This window comes from Haliotis asinina, chromosome 15 (genome assembly GCF_037392515.1).
Source record: "Haliotis asinina isolate JCU_RB_2024 chromosome 15, JCU_Hal_asi_v2, whole genome shotgun sequence".
Taxonomy (NCBI): domain Eukaryota; kingdom Metazoa; phylum Mollusca; class Gastropoda; order Lepetellida; family Haliotidae; genus Haliotis; species Haliotis asinina.
Window position 1 is genome coordinate 13,244,002 of NC_090294.1, and position 14,279 is coordinate 13,258,280.

The 14,279-nt window shown below is 37.1% G+C and overlaps 1 protein-coding gene across 2 annotated transcripts in view; it reads right to left on the reverse strand.

Annotated features, from left to right (window-relative positions):
* LOC137266425 (serine/threonine-protein kinase 10-like) overlaps positions 1-13,092 on the reverse strand; it is a 114,150-nt gene extending 101,058 nt beyond the window's left edge. For both annotated transcript variants that reach the window (XM_067801918.1, XM_067801917.1), the window contains exon 1: positions 12,666-13,092. In XM_067801918.1, the coding sequence (XP_067658019.1) occupies positions 12,666-12,830 (165 nt within the window). In that variant the 5' untranslated portion in view covers positions 12,831-13,092. The remainder of the gene's footprint in view (positions 1-12,665) is intronic.
* Positions 13,093-14,279: the final 1,187 nt, after the last annotated feature.

Consider the following 14,279-nt stretch of genomic DNA (forward strand, 5'->3'; position numbering starts at 1 on the left):
TACTGACCCTGAATTGACAGAACCATGTTTTGTTCATAACACAAATTCAACTAATCAAAGGCACTGTGTCTGATCACTCAGGCCACTGACTTGCAATGAATGATAACAGAGTGGGCATCATGTCAAAACTAGAATCTTCACATCAGCTCATTAGAGGGCAAACAATTCATCTTTCACCAATCACAAAATTTGGAAAACATACAAGGATTACATTATAATGAACATATCAACTGTAGACGCTCCTTCTTCTTCAGTGGCATGCTGAATGAGTGGTTTTGCATTATACAATCACTGCAAGAATCACTGCAAGTCCACGCCAGAACGAACAGCCTCACATGTGCATGCATGTTGCTATGTAACTGCAATAATCAACACTAAACTCTCTTTCTCCACCTCCTTGTAAATCATTGATGGTGAAGCCTGTTAGAGGTACTCAGGAAGATGGGTCACTGTGACCTTTTGAGAAGTTCTCACCTTATCAATAAAACTGCTTTTTCAAAATTGATGTCATATTTTTTTCATTATCAAACAAATCATCTGCTTTGTTCTGTTTTTCACATAAACTTTATTCCTAATTCACTTTTAGTCACTTTTGTCTTACCTTCTCCATGCATATATCGATGTGATGTGATATTTCACATACACCCTACATTATATTAATTTGACATCATTACATGTATGAAACAGTACTTTATCATGAATATAAACGTACTATTACTTATTCTGACATCAGGTTGGGTTGGAGGTTACAAGTGCAAGGGTCAGAAGATACTAAATAACCCAAGTGTTGCAACAAATCCACCATTCTTCATAACATCTGACAAGCCATGTCATTAGATTGTGAGAGAGGGTCTAATCATGTCAGATCAGGCCTGAGGTGTTGTTGTGAGCCTGGTTAGGATGACCTACAGCTCCCGACCATGTCCTCCAGCTAGTAGACCACCACCATTACAATCTCTGTCCCCAGGCCGAGCTGTTGTAACACATTGTCTCTACTCCATTCAGCCTGCCTGGGAGGACCTCACGCTTGTATCGCTTGTATCGCACATTGTCCTTGACCATTGCTGACCAGTGACAAATGCTATGGGACATCAGATAAACCAGTGGACCACTGTGATCTGACATTGTTAACAGTTCGGTTGGCTCTGGTTGTTGCCGTCTGTCCATCAAACTGATTTCACTGGCTAGTGTTTGTCTTCTTGCTTCAACACACGTCCTTGTTGACTGTGTTGATGTAGTCAGTTGGGACAAAACATTGTCACATTTCTAGCTAGCCTTCACCGCTTGCTGATACACATGGCTTTTGTGAAGCTTCCTAATATTCAAGAACATTCTCAATAAGTCATAGTCCCAAGAGAAACCTACTATTGTGAACTGTTGAACCAGGGATTGTAACAAGCCCATGTTTCCACTAGTCAAAAGATGCAAGCTTTCTTGCAATATATATCATACTGGCTTGAAAAGAAATGTCATGTTTGGCTGATGAACATGAAAATATTGCAAACAGCGAGGCTCCAATGGGTCAGCATGGATATAAATTTACGTAGAGATGGATCTAATGGTTGGATGACCTGGAACATGTGATACTTTGTGGTACACAAAAACCATAGCAGTTTTTTAAAAGAAAATCCTTTTTTATGAAGGCTTGGAGAATAACAGAACAAGTAAATTCTTTAAGACTGATTTAGAAAGTGATCACTGGTGTGAGTAGTGGTTCACCAATTGCTAGATACTACTCATTGTGTCCTGCTTGCATAAACTGATGTCAATCATGATGTCACTGTCTGATCAAGACTTTATCATTTACAAACTGGCAAAATATATAACTGGAATAACACTTAAACGATGTCAAGCAGCAAACATGTTCAGAAACATGGCTGTTTTGTTTATTCCTGACCAAATGGAGAACGGCAAGACAGACACTCAGTATACCTTCTGACCAAAAGAATGTAGCCAGATGTTGTATCAGGTCTGTTAATTAGCTGTCAAGAAAACAGGATCTGAGATCTCAGCAGTACAAATGTAGTCTGCTCCTGCCCATCCAAACAAGAATGGTCAGACAGATACAAGGGGTCATTTCACACTAAAATAAAACACCTTTACTGACCTAGGCAATAGTACAATGGCCAAAAGAATTAATTATTCAATAATTTTGTAAGTGACAGATAGGACACGTACATGATTTTAAAAGCTCAATCTACTAAATGGAGCAACTTTGGATGACAATCAGTTGTTCCCTAAAATGACCTGTTGACATAATAAGAAAACAGTGTACTACAAAGCATTGATATTTCTGTATATTAGCAAGCTCCCATCCTCCCAAACCAGCTATTATTTCACCTCTTCTTATCAGTGACCTTTAAAAAAATTTGCCGAACATAGGTTCACCCCAGTACTTAGCTTACATCATGTCACTGTTTGGAAAATCTTTTTAGTTATCTGACTTAACAGGACATGAGACTTCCATTGTAGAACTAGAAATGATATTGATAAAGTCTACTTTGTCTGCCTTATAGTTTTATAATGATATCCTTTTGCTGGTGGCCAACTTTCACAAAACAATTTTAGATTAACTTAAACATAATGATAGAGTATGGGAGTTAAGATGTATATCTAAATAATGTTCAGCTGCTTTTAGCAATGTTTCAACAATATCACGGGAGGAAAACACACGAAATGCCCAAAATGAAGCAAGTTGAGATTTCCTCAGGCGCAGGTTGAATGTACATCTCTCTGGGGTGCATTTTCAATTCAAATCGAGTTGTTCGCTTTTGGTAAATTATATAAGCGATTTGGTAATTGTCTAAGGGACTGTTATACTCTTCAAGTCTCACAGGACGACAAGCATGGGTGACAGAGACTGATGCTTTGTCAGTTAGTGAATACATATATTTTTGACAGAATAAACAAATAAACCTATTTAAATAAAAAAGGAGCTCAAGTTAGATGGGAGATCAGAATTTGAGGAAATTTAGAGTTTTTCCATTTAGGACTCTAAACTGCAGGGAGGACTAAGCAGCAGGGAAAAGAAAGTTGTTCAGGGGCTGTGAGACAGACTTATATGGGGTGAGGTAACCTGTACTGCTTCAAAACCGCCCAAGGGCTGAACATCCTTGGAGGCTACATGTGGAGAAGATGTACACCAGTCACACATCTCACAGCAACTGCATTCATCGCATTTCAACCAGTTTGGCCTCATTTACATATGTTTCCAAACAGAAAAACTTAGTACACAATGGAGACATATCTAAACCACCGAGCTGTTCAAGTCTGTATCCTTCGTTGACTGGCTCTCTGTGACTCATAGATGCAAGGCCAGAATTAGCTAAATATCTTGCTGCCTGGTTTAATCAGGTAGTGTCTATTTCCGTCAAAGCAAATCAAAATTCCGCAAAAAGATTCATTCTGTTTTCTTTTGTGTTTATCCAATCCTAACAGGTGGGTGTGGGGTAGCCTAGTGGTTAGATTTTAAGCATTGATTCAACACATCAAAGACCTGGGTTTGAATCCCCACATGGGTACAATGTTTGAAGTCCCCTGCCATGATGTTACTGGAATATCGCTCAGTCTAAGTAAATTTAGCCTCAGTGACAGTACTTTTCGTTACACTCCACTACTGACTCTAGCAAAACCTTATGGGAGGTCGTGTCAGGTAACCTTTGAGATTGACCAATCAGAACACAGCTTACCAAATTGCGAAATTGGTCATTCCCACGTACCTTTGGAACTTTTTATCTCGAAAAAGTTCGTACCCAAACAACCACGTTACAACCATGACAACAGTGAGTAAAGAGTCTTTGTAAATAGTGTTTTGGGCAATATTCAAGGATGTCATCTTGCGGAAATATTAACTAATGGTAACCATGTCAACAGAAACCCAAAAGCGTATATACTGCAGGTGAAATAACTGTGTTATATACAGATTTTTGTTTGTGGAGAGATCTGTGTCAGTGACCTGAATATTTTGTAAGTCCCTCCGATCCCAAAGTAGTAGCCGTTGTCTGATTGGTTAAATCTATTTAATCATCTCGCTATTGATTGGGCAGTCACAGGTCGCTCAAAGGTTACCTGATGCGACCTCCTGCTAGGGTTTGTTAGACTCAGTAGTGGAGTGTAATGAATAATACTGAGACTGAGTTTACTTAGACAGGAATATTGCTAAAAGCGGTGTAACATCAAACTCAGTCAGTCATTCAGTCAGTTAAATATTAACACAAACCTCAATAAATTACCTATATTAGATTTTCCTTTGTCAGTGTTTCAACCAAGAATACTAAATAATGCAATGATCATAAATCAATATGATCAAAGAGGACCTGTTCCGAGGAAACAAGAGTCTGGGCAACATATACTACTCAAAAGAAGTGAAGAACTACCTGATATGTTCATAGTTAAACTGTCTGAATACCACAACAAGTATGAAATGTAATCTCTTGTGAGTAGTGTATTTTCAGGAGAGATATTTTCTCCAGGACACAATCATTATAAGCCTGCTTGTCCATACACATAAGGCATCTGTGAAAGACTAGATGTCCCTAGCAACTTTAAACTAGTTGGAAGAGATGGCTTAAAAGAACGCTTAGTCTTTGACAGATATATAATTTTGACAGACAATAAATTGAAAGTGTGTCCCAGTGAAATAGGAAATTCAAGCTGAAACCAGAGGAAAATCTAGATTTGTTTTATCACAACAGAAAGTGCTTGGTGGAGGGGAAATAATGTGTACAGAGACTGTGAGATAGACTAGAGGTGACTTGGGAGATTGGGATCAGACTTGGAGTCATGCTTGATTGCATGTCATGTGATCTTATCCTAATTACATGGATCGATGCTCACATGGTCACCATGGTCAATGACATGGCTGTCTGGTCCAGACTTTATTCACCTCTATTCAGACTAGGATTTAGTGGCAGAAATACAGTTATTCTATCTCTCTCTCAAACACACATGAATGCAAGCAAACCCACACGTACAAGATAAATAATGGATGATGCTAAATTTCAGAAGATTTAGTTTTCTCAAATTATTCTCTCTAAAAAGAAAAGCCTAAATGTATTCATATTAGTGACACATTTTCTATGTGGGTGGTGAACAAGAAACACACTTATAATGGGTAAACAAGCTTAATCACAGTGGATCAGTCTTCCTAATTGCAAGTAAACTACTAAATACCTAACCTAGCACTTAAAAACATGACATGAAATATTCATGGTGCATACAGTATACAGGTTTAGGGAACTCTAATTCTTTCATAAACTACTGGCTTATGAAAATAATTCGATTACTTTCACCTTTAGTTTCCAACATCTTGAGAGAGCGTCAGGGGCAATTGAGTTTTAACATAACTTTAACAATTATTACTACTATATCGCTTTGTATTCCTATATTAGCTTATGTGGGAGGAAAGACTGACGGACGTGAAGCTGGACTCTGATGTTTACCACCCTGGTACAAAGCACATGACATGGTGCTGGCGAACCTACGAACATAACTGTGGTGATTCAGGATTCCAAACCACAGTCACAGGTTACTAGCATGCCAAATAATGACAGTTCTGCACTGTGATTTGCAGGGTCTTTGGAAACCAGTGCATCCCCCTTCTCCTCAAACACTGAGTGACTGAGTTTAGTTTTATGCCACACATAGCAATATTCCAGCTATATAATGACAATCTGTAAATAATCGAGTCTGGACCAGACAATCCAGTGATCAACAGCATGAGCATCGATCTGCGCAACTGGGAACCGATGACATGTGTCAACAAAGTCAGCGATCCTGTTAGTGGCCTCATACGACAAACATAGTCGCCTTTTGCGGCAAGCATGGGTTGCTGAAGAACTATTCCACCTTTGATACTGTGGAAGGTAACTCATAATGGACAGTTATAACTGAAACCCATGACACCTTCATTCAGTGGACATATAGTGAAGACATGAAATGGAACAGCTTTTCTAACCATGATGCTAATTTTGAAGGACATCTACATCGAATGATGATGAAGCTGATAGGACTGCAACAGATGGACAAGAGAGATCAATAGATGGTTACCGAAGACATACCTGTAATTGAACGACAGACTATGCTACAGGTAAAGACAAGAGTCTTTATGAATGACAACTTCTTTGTTGTGAAGAGTCACAATGTTTCAAAGTATGTTCTTACTTCTTCATCAGGTGAAGTTGTCATCCATAAAAACAAGATCTTGTCTTTCTGTGTATCACTTCTAAATGCCCTTCAAAGACTCTAGACTATACTACAGTCTTCCATGCAATAAAACTTGTCTACAGGTCTTCTATCAGACTACAACATATTTAGTTATGGTCCATTAAATGTGTGTTCACTATGTTATTAGTGTTGTGTATAAGTAGCAGCAGCAACATATTAATAGTTCACTAATTTCACTGGCTATGAGGACCTGGCTGACAAAACCACTCAGTTTGCTTGAAGCGCTATTGTTAAAGAAAGATTTCAGTTTTAGTGTACTCAGCTTGTGGTGTTCTGATGATCGAAAATAATTGAAAATTGGCTGAGAGAAGGATAAAAAATTTTGATCAATCAGAATAATGTTGTTTTGTTGTTTTAGTATAAAACATTTGAATAAAGGAAACTAACCAATCTGAAGTATATTCATGAACAAACATGTGCTCAACATTGTAAATCTGTGCCCATTGTATCCATAGTATAGTACTCATCACTGTTGTAAGTATTCCTGTACCCTGTCTACGAATAAATTTTACAGCTATAGTGGACGTAACGAAATATACTAATAAATATTTGTTGCATAAATACACAGAAAGATTTGTGTGCTGAAAGTAATATTACTACACTTTAAAATCTAGATATGAAAACACACTAATTAGAAAAAATCTTGCGACAACCCCTTAAAATTGGTGATTACATTAAAATTGTACATATTTCTATTACATAATTGATAATCATTCCCCACAAGTCCTGTGATAATCAATAGTAGATTTGGTTTCTGATTCCCAACACTACGCTTAGCAATATGCAAGTGAATGCCTTAACAATTGGGTTAACTGTTTTGTTGAAAATTTATTACGTTCTTTCTTTGCAGACATATCTCATTAACAACAGGAAAAAGAAACACTGTAATAGTATTTTGTGTGAGTAACTAAGGATCATATGCTGCTTGTAATAATAATAATAATAATAATAATAATAAGGTCACTGGGACCTTCACAGGTCGGCAATAGTCATTAAATGATGCACATATGCAAGCGTAATTCAAACTAGACTTACTGATATTGATGGCTCCTATATATCCTAAGTAGTCATAACAGACAACCATGGTCTGCACCCAAAGAACTGTTCAGTTTAAAAGTTTAGTGATGTCTCACTGCCATATAACTTTCAGCAGATTTACTGTGTAGAGTGTTAACATAGGTAACAGTATTGGCTGAGCTTGAAATTTCAAGCCTGCAACAAACTTTTCCAGTCACTGAATTTGGCTTTGCGAATAAAATCACCGCCAGATTGACAGATTACTGCCGCCAAAGATAGGCAAGATCAGGCTACTGTAGGTCCAAATTTGCCTGGATTTTTCTATTTGTGAGTCATTGGGACTTACATCTGAGGTCTGAAGCATGAAAATCACTGAGTCAGTTGATGTCCTTATCCTGGGGATGTAACACCTGTTTTTGAAAGGTTTTAGAGATGCTCCAAACAATTACACAAACATAGACGGGGATTGAATATAAAGAAATGGACATGAATAGTCAAATTTTTGAGTATACTTATAAGATTAAGATATCTGTTAAACTCACAAATCATACATTTTATACTCTTACATGGTGATTGGTAGCATATCACTGTGGTCTTAAATCAAGGACTGTTTACTGACACTAGCTCATTGTATCTGAACACTGAACAACACTGTTAACTCCGGTTGGTCATCAAGCGTGACAGAGTGACTGGTGTTGTATGTTACCTAATCTCCTCAAGAAGGCTTTTGTTGTGTAACCACCACTGTCTCCTCTCCCCATGGTACAGACCCTACTTCCTGGTCACCTTCTACTGCCATCCTTCCTAATCTGTGTCTTATGACGCATGTATCCGTAACACCCTTACTGAGGATGAAATGTCTCATAGTCCTCAGACAGCAGTATTGTCACTTCTGCTTAAACATTTCTGCAGTGCTACAGTCTTAAAAAAGGCAAGTCTAGATTTTCTTCGGTTCTGAACCTCCTTTCTCACTGGGGCTCTTCTTTGTTCCTATCATATATATACTCAGAGACTAATTTTTTAGTTACTCTAGATGAAATGCAACAATGACAATATGATACATAATGCAGATTGATGCAAGATGATTCAATTGCGAATATAAATTATGAAAAATAAATGTCAACATCCACCATCCTATGTTTTTGTCAGTCAAATTATGAACTATCATATATTGGTAAGTAAAAAGTTTAGTGTGCTTTTGGCATATTTTTTTTATGATGGGTACAGTTAGTTTTATTACGGAGAATACATTTTACGAAACACAGACTGAAATTCAAGATCTGGATGGCATCTTATATCAGATCACTATGCAATATCTAATCATTAATTTCAGGAACATGACAAAGACCCCAAGACTTAAGAGTGTATTGAGTGCTGATTTTAGCCATGACGTAACCAAAATGGGCAGCAGAAATCATTAGTGCCCATGAAGGGAACAAACTAAGCCATTTAGTCAACACAACATGCCAACTTTGACCACTACCTTCCCTGGCCCATTGAATTTGTGTCAAGGAAGATACAGAACTAAAAATAAACTATGACTAAAACCAACGAAGACTGGGACTAACAGTTGCATTTTGTATTATGTGTATTTGCAGCTACTGATTTCACTGAATAATAATACATAAATTAAAAAAAATATTATGGAGGAAAGAGGTAAAACAAGAGAAAAAAGTGTAGTCGGTGGGAGCACAACATGTAGTCGAACTGGCTGCATGTGTACAAGTTCAGTCATCACATGGCATGTGTGTATTTACCTGAGCTGAACAATCATAAATCACCGCCACCTTTCCACAGCTGACCACAGAAACAATTACTTTTTAAAAGCTAAGCAAATATGAAAAAACGTCCCATTGGATTTGCCAATGCAGTGTTGCAGAGCAACTCCTTCCCCAAACAGAGTGGCCAGGACTAGTGGACACTGTATGTAGAGTGATGTTTTTTCACAAGCCAAACCCCTTGTTGCCAATGAACGGCACCGTGATGCCTGTGACAGGTTATCACTGACAATGCTTGCTTAAAAACAACTTGAGAGACACATAGTTTCAACTATTTAAGACCGAAATGGAAGAGATTTTGGATTTATTATTATGAATGCTTTAGGATTGTTGTTTCATATTTCACTTAGAAATATCCCAGCTGAGAGTAGTCTGAAAGCAATCCAGTGATAGACATAATGACTAAATGAGCATTCATCTGTACAACAGAATTCCTACATAACTTTTCATCTGTTGCCTTAAAACACCAACATGACCAAGCCTGGAATTGGAATGTAGAAACTATCTATATGCTTCAGTCAGTTATGTTTCACACGACAGACATGATAGTGATCCATATCATTCGGACCCTGTGAAGATCTGGGTAAGAATTGACCCATGCTTGTCATAAGAGGTGATTAAATACAAGGGATAGACACGTTTCCTTACTTGGTGGGCACATGTCATCATATCGGAATTGCATAGATTGATGCTCATGCTGTTGCTCAATGGATAGTCTGGCCAAGACTCGATTATTTTCAGACCACTGCCATATATAGTTGAAATCTATAATTATAACTTGAAATCACCCACTCATGTCACTGGGGAACACTACCAACCAGTTCCGATTATGTAACTAACAACAACTACCTGCTCTCAAAAGTACACCTAGGAAACAATCCAGTGCAGTTTCCATCTGGATGACAAGACCAAGACTGTTTACACACTCATGCCTCCTGGCAAAAATTAAGAGCAATAAATCCAGACTGAATGACACTGTCTATGTTCTGAATATATCTGCTGTATGCAAAGATGATGTAATCCATAGACCCCACTGTCAAATATTTAACACTGTACTTGATGACCTTGCAAGTAAAAACTTGTTTCTCATTCCTTAACTGTATCTATTTTGATAAACACTATAGTCCTCTTAGTCCCACTACCATTGTTAACATTTTGAGTTCTTGCCACATGTATCATACTGCATCCCAGCCATCAATTATGAACTCGATATTATCATTGTGTTCAGCATTGCCACAATCATAGACAAACATGAAACATGACAATGCATGCATACCAGCATTCGGTATTAATGCAGCTCTTGAGCTCTGTGAGCTTTGGGCCCACTGCACCTGAACTTTGGTCTGTCCTAAATTGTAACTTTTCCTTTTAACATCAAGCTCATCACTAGATCTCTCATCATTAAAACTTAATTTCAAGCACTGCACAAGGGGTGAAACAGTATGTTCTTGCCACAGTGTGATATGCATTGCCGTACAAGACCTTCATGAGTGAATTTAGTTTCATGACGCATTTAGCAATATTCCAGTGATACAGTGGCAGTCTGTACATAATGAAGTCTGGACCAGACAATCCAGTGATCAACAGCATGAACATCAGTGCAATTGGGAGTCGATGACAAGTGCTAACCAAGTGAAGACGTTGACCACCCAATCACATTAGTCACCTCTTACAACAAGCATATTTGCCTTTTATGGCAAGCATGGGTTGCTGAAGTACAAGACCTTTGGTTCAGACCATTTCAACATATGAGAACATACTTCCAGGAAAATAGTGTCTGTCTAGCAAAGAAAATTATTCAACTTCTAGACATACTAGGTAAGGTTTTAAAAGGTTAATAAAATGATGTTACAAAATAGCAACAATTAAGGGATTGAACTAGAGTATATGGAAAAGGAGGCCAAATACAGCAGTTACACTAATACTGAGGTGTACCATTTCATCCCTACACTGCACACATAGTGGTGTTATAAAAATTAAATAGGAAATGGACATATTGTTTATCATCATGTCATAGGTCAGAGAATGTTTAGAACTGACTATACAAAAAAAGAAAAAAACTGACAATACAAACATGTTATCTGTGAACACAGTGAAATGTTATCAGTGATTTTCAGTTTTTTATATTTTTTAGATACAGAATGTTCTACTTAAGTATTCACTGATAAAACATAAAAACTTTTGTAGATATCATTGTAATGCAACCACACCTACCATGTATGACATGTAGGATAACCAAAAGCAATTTTTATTGCAGGAAAGTGTAGCATTATTTGGCTGGTGATAACTGTAATGGCTGCAGACCACAAGGTGTGTTATATACACATACCATGTGTGCAGGCTGTGTTGATTGCAGCCAGCTGACAGATGACCTACATTCATCCTCACAGATCATACATGTGTCTCTCACACGTTCCTGTTAGGTGTTGCCAGTCTTGACTGTTCTGCTTTATAATTATTTTAATCAATGTTATTTCTAATATCCAATAAAGGATAACCTAGAAGTACCTTATATCAGCACAAAACTTCTAATTCTGATTAAATCTCAAATGTTATTAGACACATTACCCCTAAAGGTAAACAAATCAAACACTTCAATTTTTACATAAAAGGTCCATTGCTGGGTTCAGGAATGTATTTAAAGGCAATTTCTAAAATTTGCATTGTTTGTGTGTCCATAAAGCAGATTTTTTCTGGGGCGTTATGGTGATTTTCACTGTTGCTTAAAAGCAAGTAGAATTAATGCATTCATTGTAATCATGCCAATGATTTGCTGGGTGATTTGGGAACTCCTGGCAATGATGCTATAAAACACCTCATTGATTTTAGAGACAAAATGCATGAAATCAAAGACCAATGTCATGAATCAAAGTTATAACTTAAATATTCTTAACAGCAGTCCCAAAACCATGTTTCATGTTTGGTTAGCTGGAACATTTCTCTTCATCTAACAGACAGCAAGGCCATAAAAAACGGATAGCCTAATGCCAAGGGTACCGTGAATTATCTAACAAGACTGTAGAAATTAAGCGGGAAGGGTCAAAATGTTTTCTTGACAACCTCCTCTTAACAACTGTGTCATAAGAAGAACCTTGCCTCTACATGAATAAAATGAATAACATACTGCATTTATTTTCAGTTTCAGATTCAGCTCAGGTTGACATCATTGGTATTTAACGCAAGATATCATACATTTGGAATGGATAATAGCGTGTGAAGATTACATGTGCACAGAGATGAATTCCCATGGATTAGACAGGACTGGTGGTGACTTTGGGCATTCATATTGTTCCTGTAGAATCAAAATAAACATTACCAGCAATCTACAATCTAGGAAATCTAAGCTGACTCCTCCCTGGTGACTGTTCACACGAATCAAACCCTCATCACGGTCCTCATGAACTGGAATCCACACCACTGACAGTGTATTGAGATCCTGTTAATAGCTGCACCTGTTCAGGCCTTGTGCTGGTGTATGTTCATTCACCCATGACGCTACCATGTCTTAGAGATACTATCATTTATTACATATCACAATATATTCGTGCACTACAAATATGACAGCTATGTTAATAAAGAGCAACCATCTGTTACCTTGACATAAAATAGTTAAATTGTTGCCAGCGAATGTCCTGCCAAACTCACCTTGTAAACCTTGCCAAATGCTCCATCGCCAATCTCGCCTATTATATCCCACTGCTGTAGAGGATCGACATCAACAATGATGTTCTTGTTTGGTGCCTTCTTCTTATTGAAGTCTTCACCTCCAAGTCGCAACAATTTCTTGAAACTTGATAAAAATCCGGACATGATGTATATCCAGTTTGAGGTGTACCACCTCTCCGAATAATGTTTCCTCTGGTTTCAAGACGTCTTCCGGTTTAATGCAATTCCCGATTAGTGGGAAGTCACCTCACATTACATGAAAATGGAATCCTGTCACCCAAAGTGATTCTACTGAACCGGCAGTCGATGTCTTCGGCGTCGAATTTTAGCAGACCCTGAATGTTTTCATCGTAAAGTTTCCCTCACTTGACAGTCGCCATCTTGCTCGGTCTTCCGCATGCGCAATGGAGATCAAAATATCCCAATGCTACTATCTTCACTACTCATAAGAATGAAGATTTTTATGGATATCAACTTCTTTATATGAGAACACAACGTTTCGGAGCTAATGCTTACTCCTTCATCAGGTGGAACACAAACGTTGTGTTCTCATATAAAGAAGTTGATATCCATAAAAATCTTCATTCTTATGTATTTCACTTCTAAATGCCCTTCAAAGACTTCACTACTCATATTACTTTACGATTAATAACTAAACATCAGTCGTCAAACCCTAATCAACCTCCGAAACATTTGCCAGATTTATATTTACATCAAATGATGTTTACACGTAAAACAAATAGGGAGACTAAAAAGAGTTCATATTTGACAGGTTGTTTAATTGAATTACATTTTTACAGTAAATATTTTACATATAGGCATAAAATGAACCTCGTCTTTAAAATTTCTTATAAAATGGACAAAATCATAGTTCCTTTCGGACTTTATTTCTTTTACCTGTATTCTTCGTGATATATAATTCACCTATTATTAAAAGTGATACAAAATCTTCCTAAATCTTTGTTAGATCAGTAAACTTAGTCTCAGTGTTGTTCCTTATACACGTATAAACTCTACTGAGACTTTATTTAGTTTACTTAGACCGTTGTTATATAAAGCTGACAAACATGATTCCATATTAAACGTACTTTGGACACATGAATAAAATATTTCATAGAAAATATACACTAGATTGTATAATCTTTAACTCGTTGAGAAACTGCTTAACAAATAAGCCAGTGTTAACAGTATTCTAAAAATTCCAAATAGATAAAATCATAAACATCTGTCAGTTTCATCGCATGACTTGCGGTTATTCCATTCATTCCATAGTCCATTCATTTTAACATAATATCGGGTTGTTTTGGATATCTAGTCTCTTCCATAATCAGTAATTTACACCAGTACCTAAAGCATCTTATAATAGAATCACAACAAATATAATGGCGACTGCATTCAGATAAAGCAGCTACGTTTGTTGTGTTAATAACACCAAGAACATGTTTACTGTGTTTTACATCTTTCTAGAATCAGCACTCCTGAAAACCCCATATTTATGTGCAATATAAGAGATATGCTTAATTTGTGTATCAAAGATTTGAAATATGACACGTGGCAAAAAGACTTCTTTTACATTATGATGAAGCTGTTTTA